Source organism: Anomalospiza imberbis, chromosome 19, assembly GCF_031753505.1.
Source record: "Anomalospiza imberbis isolate Cuckoo-Finch-1a 21T00152 chromosome 19, ASM3175350v1, whole genome shotgun sequence".
NCBI lineage: Eukaryota > Metazoa > Chordata > Aves > Passeriformes > Viduidae > Anomalospiza > Anomalospiza imberbis.
In genome coordinates, this window is record NC_089699.1 from 2,747,294 (window position 1) to 2,765,717 (window position 18,424).

The 18,424-nt window shown below is 48.3% G+C and overlaps 1 protein-coding gene and 1 long non-coding RNA gene across 2 annotated transcripts in view; one reads left to right on the forward strand and one right to left on the reverse strand.

Moving 5' to 3' along the window:
* Nucleotides 1-8,883: 8,883 nt before the first annotated feature.
* The window catches only part of GNA13 (G protein subunit alpha 13), a 29,714-nt gene continuing 20,173 nt past the window's right edge, over nt 8,884-18,424 (reverse strand). Inside the window, exons 3-4 of the mRNA XM_068210001.1 lie at nt 18,123-18,173; nt 8,884-13,724 (exon numbers count right to left, since the gene is read on the reverse strand). Coding sequence (XP_068066102.1) covers nt 13,152-13,724; nt 18,123-18,173 — 624 coding nt within the window. The 3' untranslated portion in view covers nt 8,884-13,151. The remainder of the gene's footprint in view (nt 13,725-18,122; nt 18,174-18,424) is intronic.
* LOC137485466 (uncharacterized) lies at nt 15,787-18,138 on the forward strand. The gene is made up of 2 exons (XR_011005322.1): nt 15,787-16,212; nt 17,912-18,138. It is a non-coding gene; the product is annotated as an uncharacterized lncRNA (long non-coding RNA).

Sequence of the window (18,424 nt, forward strand, 5' to 3'; positions counted from 1 at the left end):
ACCACCTCCGTGTGCGTCCCCGGTGCTGCTTCACAGCCGCGCTCTGGGCTCGCACCCGGCGCCACCGGGGGCGATTCGGATGCGGCCGGAGCGGAGGGACCGCGGAGACGGGGCAGGCCGGGGGAAGGTGCCCGTGTCCCCTGCCCCTATCCCCTGCCCATGTCCCCTCCGTGTCCCCTCTCCTTGTCCCCTCCCTGTGTCCCTGTCCTGTCCCTGTGTCCCCTCTCTGTCCCTGTGTCCCCTCTCTGTCCCTGTGTCCCCTGTCCTGTCCCTGTGTCCCTGTCCTGTCCCTGTGTCCCCTCTCTGTCCCTGTGTCCCCTGTCCTGTCCCTGTGTCCCCTCTCTGTCCCTGTGTCCCCTGTCCCTGTGTCCCCTGTCCTGTCCCTGTGTCCCCTCTCTGTCCCTGTGTCCCCTGTCCTGTCCCTGTGTCCCCTCTCTGTCCCTGTGTCCCCTGTCCTGTCCCTGTGTCCCCTCTCTGTCCCTGTGTCCCCTGTCCTGTCCCTGTGTCCCCTGTCCTGTCCCTGTGTCCCCTCTCTGTCCCTGTGTCCCCTGTCCTGTCCCTGTGTCCCCTCTCTGTCCCTGTGTCCCCTGTCCTGTCCCTGTGTCCCCTCTCTGTCCCTGTGTCCCCTGTCCTGTCCCTGTGTCCCCTGTCCTGTCCCTGTGTCCCCTCTCTGTCCCTGTGTCCCCTCTCTGTCCCTGTCCCCTCCCGCAGCAGCCCACGGCTGCGCGGCCCGCGCGCGCCCCCTGCCGGCCCCCCAGGGGTCTGCGGGACAGGGACACACGGACAGGGACACACGGACAGGGACACACGGACAGGGACACACGGACAGGGACAGGCGGGACAGGGACAGGCGGGACAGGGACACACGGACAGGGACAGGCGGGACAGGGACAGGCGGGACAGGGACACACGGACAGGGACAGGCGGGACAGGGACAGGCGGGACAGGGACACACGGACAGGGACACACGGGACAGGGACACGCGGGACAGGGACACACGGACAGGGACACACGGACAGGGACAGGCGGGACAGGGACACACGGAAAGGGACACACGGACAGGGACAGGCGGGACAGGGACACACGGACAGGGACACACGGACAGGGACACGCGGACAGGGACAGGCGGGACAGGGACACACGGACAGGGACACACGGACAGGGACACGCGGGACAGGGACACACGGACAGGGACACACGGACAGGGACACACGGGACAGAGACACACGGACAGGGACAGGCGGGACAGGGACACACGGACAGGGACACACGGACAGGGACAGGCGGGACAGGGACACACGGACAGGGACACACGGACAGGGACACACGGGACAGAGACACACGGACAGGGACACACGGACAGGGACACACGGACAGGGACACGCGGGACAGGGACAGGCGGGACAGGGACACACGGGACAGGGACACACGGACAGGGACACACGGACAGGGACACACGGACAGGGACAGGCGGGACAGGGACACACGGACAGGGACAGGCGGGACATGGACACACGGACAGGGACACACGGACAGGGACACACGGACAGGGACAGGCGGGACAGGGACACACGGACAGGGACACACGGACAGGGACACACGGGACAGAGACACACGGACAGGGACAGGCGGGACAGGGACACACGGACAGGGACACACGGACAGGGACACACGGACAGGGACAGGCGGGACAGGGACACACGGACAGGGACACACGGGACAGGGACACACGGGACAGGGACACACGGACAGGGACAGGCGGGACAGGGACACGCGGGACAGGGACACACGGACAGGGACACACGGACAGGGACACGCGGGACAGGGACACACGGATAGGGACACACGGACAGGGACACACGGGACAGAGACACACGGACAGGGACACACGGACAGGGACACACGGACAGGGACACACGGACAGGGACAGGCGGGACAGGGACACACGGACAGGGACAGGCGGGACAGGGACACACGGACAGGGACACACGGACAGGGACACACGGACAGGGACAGGCGGGACAGGGACACGCGGGACAGGGACACACGGACAGGGACACACGGACAGGGACACGCGGGACAGGGACAGGCGGGACAGGGACACACGGACAGGGACACACGGACAGGGACAGGCGGGACAGGGACACACGGACAGGGACACACGGACAGGGACACACGGACAGGGACGGGCAGGGTGGGGACACGAGGCACGGGGGGGAGGCGCTGGCCGGGGACACGAGGACTGGGTGTGCTGGACTGGTTTGTTCCAGCGAGAATTGCCAGCAGGATTGCCGTGATTCATTTAAAATGTGTGCATGGGAGAGATGGAGCGGATTTTATTAATCCAGCTCATTTAAAAGCTTTCGGAGACCTGCAGGAAAGCGGCAGCGAGGGAAGGAGAACTTTGAGGTCTTGGTAATGAGAGCATCGCCCTTTCTGGAGGAGATTTTGGGTAGAATTTGCAGAATTGAGGCGGAAAGCATGGTGAGTGACAGTGCACTGTGACCACACTCTCAGCCCTGAGCTGAAACCTGCCTCCATGCATTTTTCCTATATTGTTCCTATATTTTCTTCATGACCAGAGGCATTCTGGGTTTACTGGTTTGCACAGGTGTCTCAGGAGCAGCATTTCCTCAACACTCCCAACAGCTCTTTGGGGTTTTTATTAAATCCCAGCAAATAAAAGCCCCAGTATTTACACTGGCGTGATACTTTTTGTGTTTGGAAGCTTTTACAAGCACTGGTGAGGTTTGCGGGGAGACAGAGGAGGAGTTTAGCCCATAGTATTCTCCCTTTCCCCCTAATAATTGCATTACTTTCTCCAGCATTTCAAAGAGATGTAAACCAGGGGAAAGAGGGATCCTGGAATTCTCAGGAAGCGTTGCTAATGTGGTGACTGAGGCTGAATTTCACACCTCCCCTTAGGCCTGCTGGACCCGAAGCTGCTGAGCAAGCACAGCTGCTATATTTAGTGCTCTGATGTTCCTGGAATCCATCCTGTGCTCAGATCACGGCACAGAACCACAAACGTGGATCCTGGTCCTCCCTCTGCCCCTCCAGCTCCTCCACAATGGTTTGGTGTGAAGCTTCAACCTGGCACAGCTACAGACAATGATCTTGCCATGTCAGTCAAGGAAAAAAATGTTTCTCCTACGAATACATTCAGCTCTGAAGTATTTTTCACAAACGTTGCATTAGGAGCTCTTCCCAAACAGCCTGGCACAAAAGGATGGGGTGACATTCATGTCCCATAAACAGAAATCCCATCTGACCAGAAGATGGAGGAAGAAATCAGCCAGTGCTAAAGAAATGTGAGATCCAAAGAGCCACGGGAATGGGAAATGATGTTCAGTTTTTAGTTTCGTTTCAGATGTTTTAGTTGTTCTTTTCCTTTACAGGAACTGTAAATGTGTGGGGTTATGTCCCACACCACTGCCAAGAGCTATTCAAAGGAGGAGGAGTTATTTAAATGCCAACAAACAACAAGGAGTTATTGAAATGCAGAGGTTTGTCAGCGTTCCAAATGTGAACATGGAGATGGGACAGGTGAAGTCCTGCCACAAACGGGCCTTGGAGAGTCTGGCCCTGAAAGACCCCCTCAGAAAGAGCCTTTCCTGGTTCCTGGTTTCCTGGACCTTTCCTGCAAGGATCTCCAGGCTCTGCACTCCCACACCAACAGCTCCCTGCCTTTGCCAGGGGGCTGGGGCACAAAGCTGTGGGGCACAAAGCTGGTCTCCCTTCGCCGACAGTGCTGCCAGCTGCTGACACATCTGGCAGCGACTCACCCCACCGAGCTCGACACCTTTCCAGGCTGAGCATTGCTCTCTGCAGGTGCTTTTCTCTGCCTCCTGGAGTCCCTGAAGCTGCCAGCTCCCAGGAACATCTCCTCCAGTGGGCAGGCTCCATGCCAGGCTCCCCCTGCCCGGGGGTCACCGAGCTGCCCTCCCTCCCCTCCGGCAGGGAGGGAATGTGCCGGGCTGTGTTCTCCTCCTCTGCTCTCCTTCCCTTGGCATCATCGCAGGCGTTGGTCTCGCTGCAAGGCAGGGGAGGGAGACGAGGAGTGGGAAGCCTGGCTCCAGAGGAACGGCTGGAGGGCTGCCAGGTGCTTGCATGCTCCATCCCTGCTGCTGTGGAGAGGGGAGAACAACGATTTACCTTCTAGCCTTGAAGAGAGGAGCTCCCTCTGGCAATTCATTTGAATAATAAATGTCTAAATACTCTCCATATATCAAACCTTCCAGTTCAGCCGACTGGGGCTGCTTTTCTAAAGGGAGAAATCGTGGAATGGGCTGGGTTGGAAGGGACCTTGAAGCTCATCCAGTGCCACCCCTGCCATGGCAGGGACAACTTCCACCGTCCCAGGCTGCTCCCAGCCCTTCCAACCTGGCCTGAGACACTTCCAGAGATCCAGGGGCAGCCACAGCTTTTCTGGGCAAGCTCAGGGCCTCCCCACCCTCACAGGGAAGGATTTCTTCCTGATACCCAATCTAAACCTGCTCTGTGTCAGCTTGAAGCCATTGCCCCTTGTCCTGTCACTCCAGGCCCTTGTAAATAGTCTTTTTCCATCTTTCTTTCAGGCTCCCTGCAGGGACTGAAGAGCACAATTAGGTCCTTGCAGTGGTGTCAGTCAGCTGGACAAGGAGACAGCCACAGACCTGCTGCTTTTGCACATGCAAAAAGTGTTCCTTTCCCCAGGGACATCCCCAGAGAACACCAGAGGTGACTCCCCTCTGCTTCATTACAGCACGGTGAAAGCCAACTTTTCACTGGAAATGAGAGGAGGACTTAGGATTTACCACATGCTGGCAAAAAAAAAAAAAAAAAAAAAAAAAAAAGTGTTTAATAATATTTCACCTTGAGTACTGCAGAGGTGAGAGGAGCAGCAGCAGAAGGGTTTCCTGCTGTGGGAGAAGATGCAATACCATCAACAGGGAGGGACTGGAGAGGCTCCTGCTGCACAGCCTCAGGCTGGAGTTCCTTCCCCAGGCAGCTTGTGGAGCACAGCAGAGGATCAAATGAGAAATAAAATTAAAAAGAATGAGAAATATCCCCTTTTCTCCTCAAGTTTTGTAAGTGGGCATGGGAGAGAGAGGGAAGGAGAGTCTGTGTGGGTCGTCTGCAAGAACAGAAGAGGAAGTTTTGCCCTTAATTTTAGACAATTTTTCAGCAAATGCCAGACGTGATGTAAGAAGGCTGATGCTGCTGAAGCCTTGCTCAACTTGCACCCCTGCAAATCCTGGTGTTAGTAATACTTTGAAATTGCTGATTGCACTGAAGTTCTTTTATTTGCTTCCTTTTTCTTCAGGGAAAATGGAGGCTACAGCAGGAACCAGTCATCAATTCACAGCTGCTCCCACCCTTAGATTCTGGATCAATATAAGAGAATTAGCTCATACAGCAAAAATGCAAAATATTCTGCCTAGGCAACCCAAGAAAGATCTGTATCACTGATAGATGCTGGCTTTTCTTCCAATAAAAGCTGAAAACAACAACCAGCCTCCAGGCACAGACTGGGGGTGCACAGAGGAGTTGAACCTCCCGTGGGGTGGTGATGGCACCGCAGGGACAGCTGGATGCAGGGAGTGCTGGAGGGGTCACTCCCTGGAGGTGAGTTATTCACGGCCTCTGTCACCCCCCAAACTTCACTGACTGGAATATGGACAGCCACTCAGCCCCTGAGCAGCACAAAGGCTGTCTGGGGCAATGGGGATGTTGAATTAAATGTCCTTCTCCTTTGTTCCACTCCTGCTTTCCCTCTGGATCTGACAGAGGTGGCTTTTTGCTACGTCAGGAACGTTGGTTGTGTTCCAGGCTGCAGGTGACAACAGAGAGGGCAGGACAGCACCTGCAGCCTGGCTAAGAGCCACCAAACTGGCCTAGTGCTGGAAAGGACAGAGATTTGGACATCAGGCTCTAAGATGCTGCCTGTCAGTGGGCAGAATCCTGGGAAGGTCATCAGCATCTTTCGTACAGGCAAGATCCACTACTGAATACTGGGAGTGGGAAAATCTCACTTTGGATACTGTTGGATGCACAGGATCTCGTGCTTCCTCCTGCTCTGCAAGTCCTAAATTAATAAAAACCAGTCTGCACTGATCAGCATCATCTTAGTGGGTCACTACGTTTCCAGCCATCCAGGCAGAGAAATGGGATTTATTCACGCCCTGGATCTGCTGACAAACACGTTCATTCCTTCCCCTGCAGTGCTTTGGAGCCCTCCCTGCCCCAGGAGCAGCAAACACAACCTGCTGCTCACAGCTTGGGAGTGCTCCGCCTTTAAATATTAACTCTGCATGGAGCTGCAAGCAGCGTGGCAGAGCCCCAAATTCAGGTTTGTCAGATCCAGTGCTCAGCAATTAATCAAACCCAGAGCTGGGCAGAGGCAGCAGCTCAGGGGCAGGGACTGCTCTCCCCTGGCATCTCACTGGGGATGTTTGGATTCTTACCTGAGTCACCTGCTGCCTGTTTACTGAGCCCAGGCTGAGCACTGGCTCTGCCATGGAGCACTTCAGAGCCTGCAGCAGGGCTGGCTTGGAAATGGCAGGAGCTGCTCTGAGCAGTGGCCCTGAGCAAGAACCCAGAGCCCAGGAAAACGCTGTTTGTGGGAGCTGCACTCCAGCTGGAAGCAATGCCTTGCTCCTCATGCGCACAAAAGAAAGGAAAGAAAGGCAATCTGAAGTGAGGCACAAATAAAACACTAACTGCAAATTCTTGTGGGACTCGATCCACCTGGGTCACAGAATTCACAGGATCACAGAATTCACAGAATCACCGGGTTGGAAGAGACCTCCAAGATCATCGAGTCCAGCCCAGCCCCAACACCTCAACTGAACCCTGGCACCCAGTGCCACATCCAGGCTTTGTTAAACACACCCAGGGACAGTGACTGCACCACCTCCCCGGGCAGCCATTCCAGAACTTTATCACCCTTTTTATAAAACACTTTTTCCTGATATCCAACCTAAATTTCCCTTGGTGCAGCTTGAGGCTGTGTCCTCTGGTTCTGTCAGTTCCTGGAGACAGAGCCCAGCCCCACCTGGCCACAGCCACCTTTCAGGAGCTGTACAGAGTGATGAGGTCCTTCTTATCAATTTAATCAAGCAATTCCCATTCCACATACACCGAGAACAGTTCAGCTGGTGTGGAAAACACAAGTGGTCAGTCAGGTGGAGGGGCCAGAAGTACCTCCCTGCCTGTTTTAGAGGGCAAACCCAGCAAGGTCTGTGCCAGAGCAGATTCCTGCCCCATTTCCAGGCAGGGCAGATTCCTGCCCCATTTCCAGGCAGATTCCCCATGGGATCTCTCTCCTGGCAGCTGCTCCTCAGCACTTTGCCCTCCATGGTCACCTCTGCTCCCCGGAAGGAACGGGACCAAGGTGAGCTCTGAACCCAGCTCCTGCTGCCAGGGGACAGCCAGGGACACTTTGGGCACAGCCCCACTGCATTTTTAATCCCTCCTGTCAGTTATTGTGCAATCACCGAGTTACTTTAACAGGAAGGAAGAGGCTTGAACACCCAACCTACATTCAGCACTGCAACGAGGTGTTTTGGTAAATCAAAAGTGTTGCAAACATGAAGAAACTTTGCTTCCTCCTGGAAATAAATCCTGGAACATGCCCCTTTTTCCACTTCTGCTCTTCCCAGCACTTCAGCCCCCAGCACATCAGTGTGGTGAGGTGATCAGAGCCCAGGATAGTCCCACACCACTAACCCATTCCTAAGAAGAAATGATTAGTTATTTATATTAATTATTTCATAGAATTGTCATAGAATCATGGAATGGTTTGAGTCAGAAGGGACCTTAAAGCTCATCCAGTTCCAGCCCCCTGCCATGGGCAGGGCCTCCTTCCACTACACCAGTTTGCTCAAGGCTTTGGTCCCCAAAAGCTTCACCAGCAGCCCAGGTGAAGGCGATGCTATTACACCTGTGATATTTGGATTATAAAACCCAACAAATGGGACTTGTTAAGCTGAGCTCTAGATGGGCTTGGCTTTACTCCTCGGGTGGCATCTCAGGAAACAGGATACAAAGGGGGAAAAAAAAAAAGAAAAACAAGGCTTCAAAAAAACCCGGATTTCAAAGTCAGAGGAACATCACAGCATTCAGCTGCTGTGACTTTTCCAGAGTGAAAAAGGAAAAGGCAGGACCTGGAATCCAAACCACATGGAGCTGAGCTAAGTTCCAGGGCACCCAGCAGGTTCTGAAGTTGTTTCAGTGATCAGAGGTGGCTCTGAGAGCATCCAGGCCCCGACTCACCCAGAACACCCACGCTGAGAATGCTGCAGCTCCCGTGTGCCTGTTAGCAGCCCCAGCACCAACGCTGAGCTCCAACTCTGCAAACAAGGATGACCTGGGCCGAGCATTTCTGGGGATTTCGTGCCCACCGCCTGCCAGCCAAATCCAAGGGCTCTTGTGGAAAATGAAGCATTTCAGGCCTATAAAAACTGATGAGAAATCAATGTTTTGCTGCAAAATTCTGCTTCGTACTGCAGCCAGTGAGCCTCTTCTCCAGGAGGCAGAGGCTGGCTTAGTCAAAAAAAGCTAAAAAAAAAATCAACTCTGCTATATCAAGATCCATAATTCATAGAGGTTTGTCGCAGAACACACCCAAGTGCCATCAATATTTTAAATATTGAGCACAAAACTGGCTGTCAAGTGCAAGCCTGCAATTTCCTGGTGCCTCCCTGCCGGGGACAAAGTCATCAGGCCAAGCAGAACCTGGAGGAGCCTTCTGAGCAGAGTTTGTTTGACTCTGTTACATATTTTATTTGAAACACAAGATGCGTTTGCAGGAGCAAACCGGGTTCTGCCAACCAACAAAAAGAGTCAGCTGGCTGCCTGTGCTGGTTAATAAACAGAAAAAATGATTTCATCACACCAACATGAGGCTGTATATGTTTATTCATCGTCAGTAATTTTTGTATGCAAGGCAAATATTAATAGCTGAAAGGCAACACTTTTGGAGAGTATGTACAGAGCAATGTACAAGCAAGTGTAAGAGGTTTGAAACTATGAATTGATTTAACCGTTTTATAAAAAAGAAGTGATGCTTTTTCTTCTAAGACCTCCCTTAGAAATAATTTATTGCCAATCTTAAACTAAAGCAAGGAGAGAAAAAAAAATTTACAAGAAAAAGTAGTCCCTGGAAAGTTTATAAAAAGTTAAACATATAAAATTGTAAGCCACAAACATTTATACAAAGCTAATACAAATCTTGGTTTTGTTAAAGATCTATGAGGTTGTTATAAAATATATTTTTACATAAAGGCTTCACATAAGGTAAGCTCTCACTGCTACTGAAAGCGCAGGAAAGCGGTTTTAAATAGTCTGCAATTCAACTTATTTTCAAGTACAATGCAAAGAAATTGCAAAATGGCACTGTATTGCAATGCTGTGTAATTAAAATCTACATTAATGGTACCATCAGAGAGACGAGAGCTGTAAAGTGAACTGGTGAGCCATTTGCACGGCAGGAGCTTCCCAAGGGTGTGGAACAGGAGTGGTGCTGGAAAATGAACCTTCTGCAACCGTCCTGGAGAGGAACTGCCAGGGGTGTTCCGGGCATGGGCACGAGGGACAGCTCAGGCTGGGGGCTCGGAGCTCCCACGCGGGCTGGGATCCACCAGGAACACCAGCCCCAGCCCAGGAACACCAGCCCCAGCCCAGGAACACCCACCCGCCCCATCACTCTGCTGGATAACGCTGAATTTAAAGCTACTCACAAACAAGCCCCATAAACAGCCTCTGAGATCAACATGACTTTCTTTTTAAGAGCAGTTATTCTAGAAGAAAGCTGAAGTTTCACACAAACTGACGGCTTATGCTCCTACGTACAATATATATATTAAAAAAAAAGAGTAACATTTTTAAAGCCCTGATGAACAGCCACAGTTTTTAGGTAGCAATCATCTCAGCTGAACACTCTGCAGCAGGGAACAGTCACTAAAACACCAATTTCACCTTCAAGTACAGCTTGTACAGGACAGTGGTTTATCTCCATACGGTCAGTGATCTTTAGAACACAGCTCACTCCAGCAAAGAGAACTAAGGAATTTTGGGAAACTTGATTTTCTGGGACACTTCACTTTCTATCTGCTTTCCCACCTTCACCAGGAACACATCCCAAGCTTGTACCACAGACTGGTTTCCACGAGGAAGCTGCACTCTCACCAGCAAACTGCAATTCCGGTTGTTTCAGGACAAAACTCAGCCTGTTCAGAGCATCAACCCTTCAGCTCTTGTACCAGATTTATGTCCTGCTATAAACAAATGATACACAGAAACTAATCTAACAGGAAAGACACCAGCCCAAGGTGTGCTCCATTCAGGGAGCTCATGAAGAGTGAGCCTGAAGATGGACAAGGGTGTTGAGTTGGGGTTTTTGGCTGTAGGGTAACACAGGAACCATGTAAACAGGAACATCCAGCTGTGGTGCCTCACCCCTCTCACGCATGGGAGTGGGAAACCCAAGTGATCTGACTCAGTTATTTCACTGAAACAATTCATTTCTGCCTGAGATTCATATAGTGCTTTATCTACCAGGGCCTACAGGTGACCCTGCACTGGGGTCCCCCTTGCTCTCTTACATGCCCTGGGGTTCACAGGGAGAGTGATCTGAAAGGATTCAGAACAGGGATTTTTGTGATGGTTCTGGGGAATTTTCCCCACTTTAGCCAAGGTCAGAAGTGCCCAGTGCCTTGGTGACCCTGGCTACATCCTTAGACTGACATCAGTTTTCAGGATCTTCAGTAAATTAACAGGTTCCATTGACAAAAAATTCATCAACACATAAATTAGTTTAGACAAATCCCTGGTACTCACCCTATCATCCATTACCAGTCTTTAGTCTTTTCTGCAATCATCTGGTCTGACACCCTCCAAAGCACCTACTGCAGACCTCTCCAGATCAACTGTTTTAATCAGATATAAGTCTCTGTTTCAAAAAGACACTTGTTCAGACAACTGTCAGCAAAGGAAAAACCAACCCAGCTCCTCCTCCTGTTGACAACCAAGGGCAGGAATTTGTTTTCTGCTTTCCAAGACTGGACTGGGAGGCCACCAGAGGTTTGTGTCTGTTCATGGAGCATTTATAGCCCAAAGGAGAACTTCTGCTCCCATCACAGATGTGCTGCTCAGTGCTTGAAAGAGCCTCGCCAGCCTTTCCTGAGGTCTCTGCTTCATCCTCCTGCTTGAATTGCTCACATATAACCTGAACACACCAAATCAGAAATAATCCATATCCAGTAGAGGCAAAATCTACATTAAATATCCCCATCCGATTCTTTTAACCCTCCTGACATCAGTGCTGCATCCAGACTTTAGGATTATGTTTAGATTCTGCACTGTGACTTCTCCCAAGCTCTTTTCAGAATTCTTTCCTTCCCAAACAGTGCCCGATGGCCAGAATCACAGACTAACCTATGACTATTCACTGGATGATATAAAAAAATAGAGGTCTTTCAAAGCACCTAGCTAAATAAAAATACACTACTCCCCTTCTACTGCCAGGAGAACGAGGTACAGAGATGTTAATACAACTTACAATCACAGTAAGTAAAGGCTAAGTTCAGGAGACAGGCAGCTTTCCTATGTCCTGGCAGGGCCACTGCTCCCAGCAGTGACACCACCATGTCACCCCTGGCTCGTGGGATGAGAATAAAAAAGTATTCAAGGATTGGCCACCAGCATGATCCACAGGAATTGGCCAATTCCATGGGGCAAAGTGGCAGCTGAACTGCCCACACCACTACAGCCTGGGGGAAACGTGGTAGGGACACTGATTTTTATATCACAATCTCACTCTCTTTTTGCAGTGTGCTGTGGGGTACATCTGGATTGCTTTATTTTCACTATTTTTCATTATTATTATTATTATTATTATTATTATTTCTTCTTTTACTCACATGGCAACGCTAACAACTCCCCTTAAGAAATTAAACAAAACTGCAAAAGGACTTTGGGTAAAACAGTCACAAGCAGCACTCTGGAAGAGGCTGTGCAACATATTTGGCTCAAGTACACTTAGGATTGCTTAGACCCAACTGGAAAGTCTCAGAAAGAACCTCATCAGCTGAAGCACATTCTGCTGGGACACAGCCTCGAATTTTTTCAGAAGAAAACATTCATCTGCACGGTGTCAGCTACACAAGGCCTCTGCTGGGAATTCATAAGGCCACTGAAAATACCAGAGGAGGACAGAACACAAGGAGGCACTTAGGTTTGCAAGTCCTTCTCTCCATCAGCAAACGCTCCTGACTCAGAGGAGGCACCTGGGAAGGAGGAAGGGAGTTCAAATAAACCAGTGCTAAGTCAAAGCGCTTCCAGAACAGGTGACCCACAGGTAACATCTGCTACCTGCAGGTAACATCTGGTCAGTGAAGATAAAAAACACAAGCTGGGCTTGCTCCCCCCTTCCCACACCAGAATGCCAAGAGGATTGATCAGAGTGCTCTGTGCTTTGCCATGGCTCCCAGACGTGTGGACGCCTCTGGAGTGAATCCGTGTACTGTGCCAACCACTAATCCCTCGTCACTGGACTCAGCACTTCCTGACAGACATGTCTGAAACTCCTGATTCTCCATATTTTTGAAGCATCTCTTATTCCAACCCAACACCATGATTTATACTTAAGCAGGAAGTGCATTACACCCAGAAAAGGGCTGCAAAGAGATGATTCCAGCAAAGGATCTGATGGGATTTCTAACCAAAAACAGACCTGAGAAATCATAAGTCAGCTATGGTATCACAGTCTTCACAATGAAGTTAGATGTGAGAAGTTTCTCTCTCTCCCCACCCCCCCCCACCTTAAATTACTGCCACAGTCTAATAATTGCAACAATTTCATTGAAGTTTTGACTTGGAATTCTGAATTTTCTAGGATAATACACATGTTGGTAAAAAGTCAAATTTACCACTTTACAGGTAACTTAGACATAGGTCTGCTATAAAATTACAACTTGAGTCAACTTGAAGCTACACTGGAAGAGATTAAGCCTGGATTTCTGCAGAAATTGGCAATAATGTGTTCAGCAGCAGCTTTTAGCCACATATCAAGAAGTCTGACAGGATCTGGATTTCTCTACTCCTGCTGTAAACTTCTAGTTAAAAAACAACACACAAGAGTTACTGAAATAAAGCAGTCTTTTTGCACATCACTGTAACATCAGCTGCTTGAGGTTGTCGTGCAGGATGGTATCCTTAACATCACGGAAAACTAGCCGGATGTTCTCTGTGTTAATAGCAGTGGTGAAGTGGTGGTACAGGGGCTTCTGCTGCTGGTCCCGGCGTTTCGTGCGAAAACAATCCACCAGGAATTTCTGGACATCTGTTAAGCAGTGGGGATCCCCTTCAAACTCTGGGAAATAGTCTTTGATGCTGACTTTCTGTACTTTTTCCTCGAGCAAGTCCGTCTTGTTTAAGAAGAGGATGATGGAGACGTTGCTGAACACCCGGTTGTTGACTATCGTTTCAAAAATGTTCAGGGACTCCGTGAGGCGGTTTGTCTGCCGGTCCTCCATGAGCACTTGGTCGAACTCACTGGAGGACACGAGGAACAATATTGATGTGACACTGTCGAAGCACTCGAACCACCGCTTCCGTTCCGACCGCTGGCCACCCACATCGACCATCTTGAAAGGGACATTTTTGATTTCAAAGTCGTACTCGTGAATCCCTTTGGTGGGCCTTCGTGCCAGCAGGATATCTTGCTGTGAGGGAAGGTAATCCTACAAAAAAAAGGAGAGGTTTTTGATTAGGATATGATCATGGGTATGGGCACAGCTGAGCTGCAGTGGAGAGAGCAGCCTGCATGGGAACAGGACAAGGTTTTCAATAAAAAGACATGGACGTGGATTTCCATGCTAACGTTGGAGTTTTTGGGAAAGAGCTGCAGGCCAAAGCAGGAAACACACCCAATATTAAATCAGAACATGCACCCCAAAGAACTTAAGCTTTCCCTTTGGCACATGACAAGGACCCATAACCAACCTCGGAGGTGAACCAACCTCCTCATGCCAGTTTCCCTCATTCTGGATCACTTCATGCTTCCTTCATTCCCTTCCCACAACACTGGCTGCCAGTACTACAATGCAGCAAATGGGTTCTAAAGCAGCTTTCTCAAACCAGTGACTATGGGATATCCCATGCCAGCTGTGGGCTCTCCATTCCTCCCATGCTCTCCTGCAAAGCGCATGACTGCTTCCAGAAACAAACCAGCTGTTCCACTAAATAACTTTGAAGCAATCAATTATGCCTGAAAACTAAAACCTAAGCAACTTCCTGTTTGTGCCATCCATCTTTGCATCCTGCAATATCAGTGCACACTGGTGAGCTCACACTGCCTGACTTTGCCCAAAATTTACTGTGCAATGAGTAGAACAGAGGAAGAAACTGAGAGCTGGGGACAGCAGTGCCTTTCCAGCCTGGGGGCACAGACAGCTGTATCCTGAAGTTCTCCAGCCCACCTTTCCCCAGATTTTAAGAGGCATTCAAGAAACTATTTTGGTTTTGATTGTTGTAAGAACATCATCAATGGATGCAGATGAAGAGGAATTCTTATTTGTCAGCTTTTGACAGCATGAGATTCAACACTCGGATTGGGGATTTCTTCATTCCTAGAATTACACTTTGGTCTATGGTCCAAGTCTTTCTGTTATCTGCAAAGTGCATCTCTACCACACAGCTGCCTGTGCTGGACTTTAGAACCTTATTGTTCACATGTTATGGAAACTCTTCCTCCTATTTTTCCAGCATTTCTCACCCTTTCAGAGAGTGCAATTTAGGTCTTGGAATTTCAGTCTCTTGTTAAAAAAGTGAGTGATCTATGGTCTTCCTTTGACAGTGCCAGTTCCCACACTTGAAGCTTTTATAAAGACGTGTAAGAGCAAGGTTCAGAAAGTCTGATTCAACCAGTCAGCTGGGTGGGGGAACAGGCACACAGCACCATGGCTATTTCAGTACTTGTATCCCAAGTTTAAGGCAGCTGGGCAAGCTCAAACAACAAAAATAAAATTTAAAAATCATGAAGTGCGTGCAACATTTCAAAAGCTCAAGGATCACTATGATCTACCCTGTAAGTTCCAAAGTGAAACTAGAGAGAGAGGGCTTTGTCTGAACTCTGGGTTCCTTTTCCCGAGCTGCCCATGACTAAGGCACTGATTTTTATCGTGGCACAAATTACAAAGCAGCTCTGAAGCACAGGCTCCCCACCCTGCAGCCTTTGCTGCAGCACTGTACAGAGCCAAACCCCACAGCACCGAAATCTGAAGGGGAGGAGGACTGCTAAAGCAACATGCAGTTCCCTCCAAATTGACCAAAAGAGGTGCTGTCACCCCCTTGTCTGATTAATGGACAACTTTACAGGGTGATAAGACTTTTCCCTTTGTTAAATTATCTTGGGTCTTTTCTAGTGAAATTAGAGAGAGGAGAACAATCAGCAAAAGCAGTGCAGGGACTGTATGAAATGTCACTGGGCACATGTGAAGGAATTTTGAGCAAAGCTGACTGTCAACATGTAGGCAAGACTGTCACAGGTTCAATACTCATTCCAGCTTCCAAATGGGAATGTATGTTCTTTTGTTTTTCAGGAAGTTAGCCTCAGCTTCTTAGAACAAAAGCAACAAGTCTTAGGAAAGCTCAGGAGTGACTGAAATTATTAAATTATGTAAATAAACAAACCAACTAATATAATAGGCAAAGCCACATGCACCTCCAATATTGAAACACGGGCACAAAGCAAACTCTCCTGGGAGTTGGCCTGTAATGTTTATTCAGTAAAGCTTTCAAGAACAAGCTTATCCCCAGAATTCCTGACAAATTCTCTCTCGAGTACTATTACTCATTGAAAATTCCTTCCACACTTGCAGCCACAAAGAGAATCCTTTCAAATGCTTTCTACTTCTACATTCTACCATGGAATTGGGCATCTTTAGGGTCCCCTCCAACCCAAACCACTCCATGTTTTATCCTGGATATTGGCTACTCTGATCCAACAGGCAGCAAATGAGGGCTCTGTGAGTTCAGTGCTGGTGTCCAGCCACCATCTGGCCACAGGAGACCAAACACAACAACTCTCAGGAACTCTCCCAGTATTTTAGTTCTCTTTCTGAAGGACAATTATGTTTTCTCCCTCATGTCCAGATCCTTGGAATACAAGCAGCTTGCCCCTTTCTCAGCGCTGATCCCATTCTCCATGTCTGAAGACTGCAGTATCAGGTGAGTATTTTCCTTGGATGGCACTGAGTACTATTTTCCAAATTCTTTCAATGTTTTGCCACTGTTAATAAGTAGTTTTTTTCCTCAAGCATCCTCATATTGATACTGATTTGGAACATGTGCTTTCTTCCTGATTTTCCTATCTCCTTTCCTCAAATTCACTGCAGTCTTCTTCTTCTAAAGGAGTTCCTTTGGTTATCAGCACCTCTCCTGGCTATCACATCACTGTTTGCCTAGTTCAAATTACAATTTAAGGCATGACTAAGATCCAATCACAAGATGGAAAGCCAAGTCTCTCTGTGAGGTATTTTGGATACATACAGTCTGCACTGGCAGTTGAAATAGCAACACACAGTTGCAAGGAATCCAGGAGATCCCACGCATGTCTGCCTGTCAGATACTCTTATTCTGCTGATCTGATTAAATCTGAACATTAAGTTCTTTTCCCTCAGTGCTGTTATCAGCTCCCTTTTGGCAAGAGGCACGTGAATTGCAGATCTATGTGTTTATAAGCAATTTAGTTGCAAGTCAGCCCAGTTGCATCAGATAAGAACAAATACTTTTATTTACAATTTGGGGAAACAATCGTTAGACAATCTTGCATATAGATAAAAACAAACCAGAAGAACCTATCAAATCTTTCACTAACAAAACTTAGGTAGTGCTTTTTCCCTCATAGATTTAACATTTTTTACAAGAGCAGATCCTGATGAGTCCCTCTGATTTTTAACACCATTTGGTCCAACTTGAAGCCAGAAAAGCTGTAACTCACAGCACTGCCACAGAAACATCAGACCTGCAGTAAGTGTGTTTATGTACAAAAATATTAAAAATACCCAACTGCTGATGAAGTTTCACATTTTAATCAAAGAATGGACCAAAGTTTCTCCACGAAGAACTTTAAAATGGAGCTGCAAAACTCTATCCAATATTGTTGGGGAAAAATCCAAGCCCTTTGAAAGTGAAAGACACTGGATTCAAAGACCATGAGAAATCCACTACTGGCAGAGAGTCCAGCAGCTCATTAGAGTAAGTGCAGATCCCCTCCTAAGTGCAAGTTTTATATCTTGAGACCAAATCCAAATTCAGAGACCAGGTGCTGGAGTTCTCAAGCCAGAGATCTGGGAAGCACGATGACCACCAGGGCTTTAGTTAGAACAATGACAGTTCAAAGCAGAAAAATAGTCTGGCTTAAAATTTAATCTGTTAAAAAGAAAAAATGAAATTAAGCATGATGTAACAGGGTTTCACTGAAGTGGTCTGGATTCCTTCATTTTTTACCATCAGCTGGGAATGACCATGGGGAAACTGCCTCCCCACAGAGTTCAATAACCATATGAAAACTCCTGTTTTAAAGGCAGTTCTTCCACATGCTATTCCTGCAATCCCGAACTGATGAGCATCAACAGATACCTTCATTATTCAAGTGCTAGTTAACAGTTCTGTTAAAAAAGTATTCTACAGAAATTTCAGGTTTTTCTCCAGAGAAAACAGACTTTATTCTTTACTGAGTTTATGTTAAAGTAGATATTCCTGGAAGATACCACTGACCTGTGACTGATTTAACTCAGGAGTTCCTAACTGGACACGTAACCCCAAACCCAGTCATTTTTAGATGTCATTTAGTCTTGAAAATCTACTTTAATAGTCTCCTGCCTGGCCAAGCATTTGTAACTTGTTTTTTGTTTGATTTTGACAGATGGTTTATTTCCAGAAAGTCTCCTGGCCCTTGCATTGCCCTGTGTTTTTGACATGTCAGTGATGAACTGCTGAGATAATGCGACAGTCCGAGTTAACTAAAGATAAAGTTATTGGAGTAGACACTAATTACATTTCATCTATTTAAAACCCAGAGATCACAAAGACTACTTAAAACTCAAGACTGGAAAGAAAAATAAAAAAGGACTTACTTGTTCTCCAAGTTTATCCAAGTTGTCCAAGAAATACTTTACAGATTCCCCCTAAAAACAAATCAAACAGTTATTTAAATAAGCGACATCCTTGGTCCCAATAGTTTACATTCTGAAGTCCAGATAATTTATCGAAACCTACATTTAAGTAGTGTAAGCTTTAATCACTGCCCTTTTTAAAAGCAGCTATCCTAAGAACACAACTGATGATTTATTCTTAGGCCAGTTAATATTTAAGCTTAAAAGCATAAAAGGCACATTTATAATAGTCACATTCTTTCCAAGTTTAGACTTGATAAATA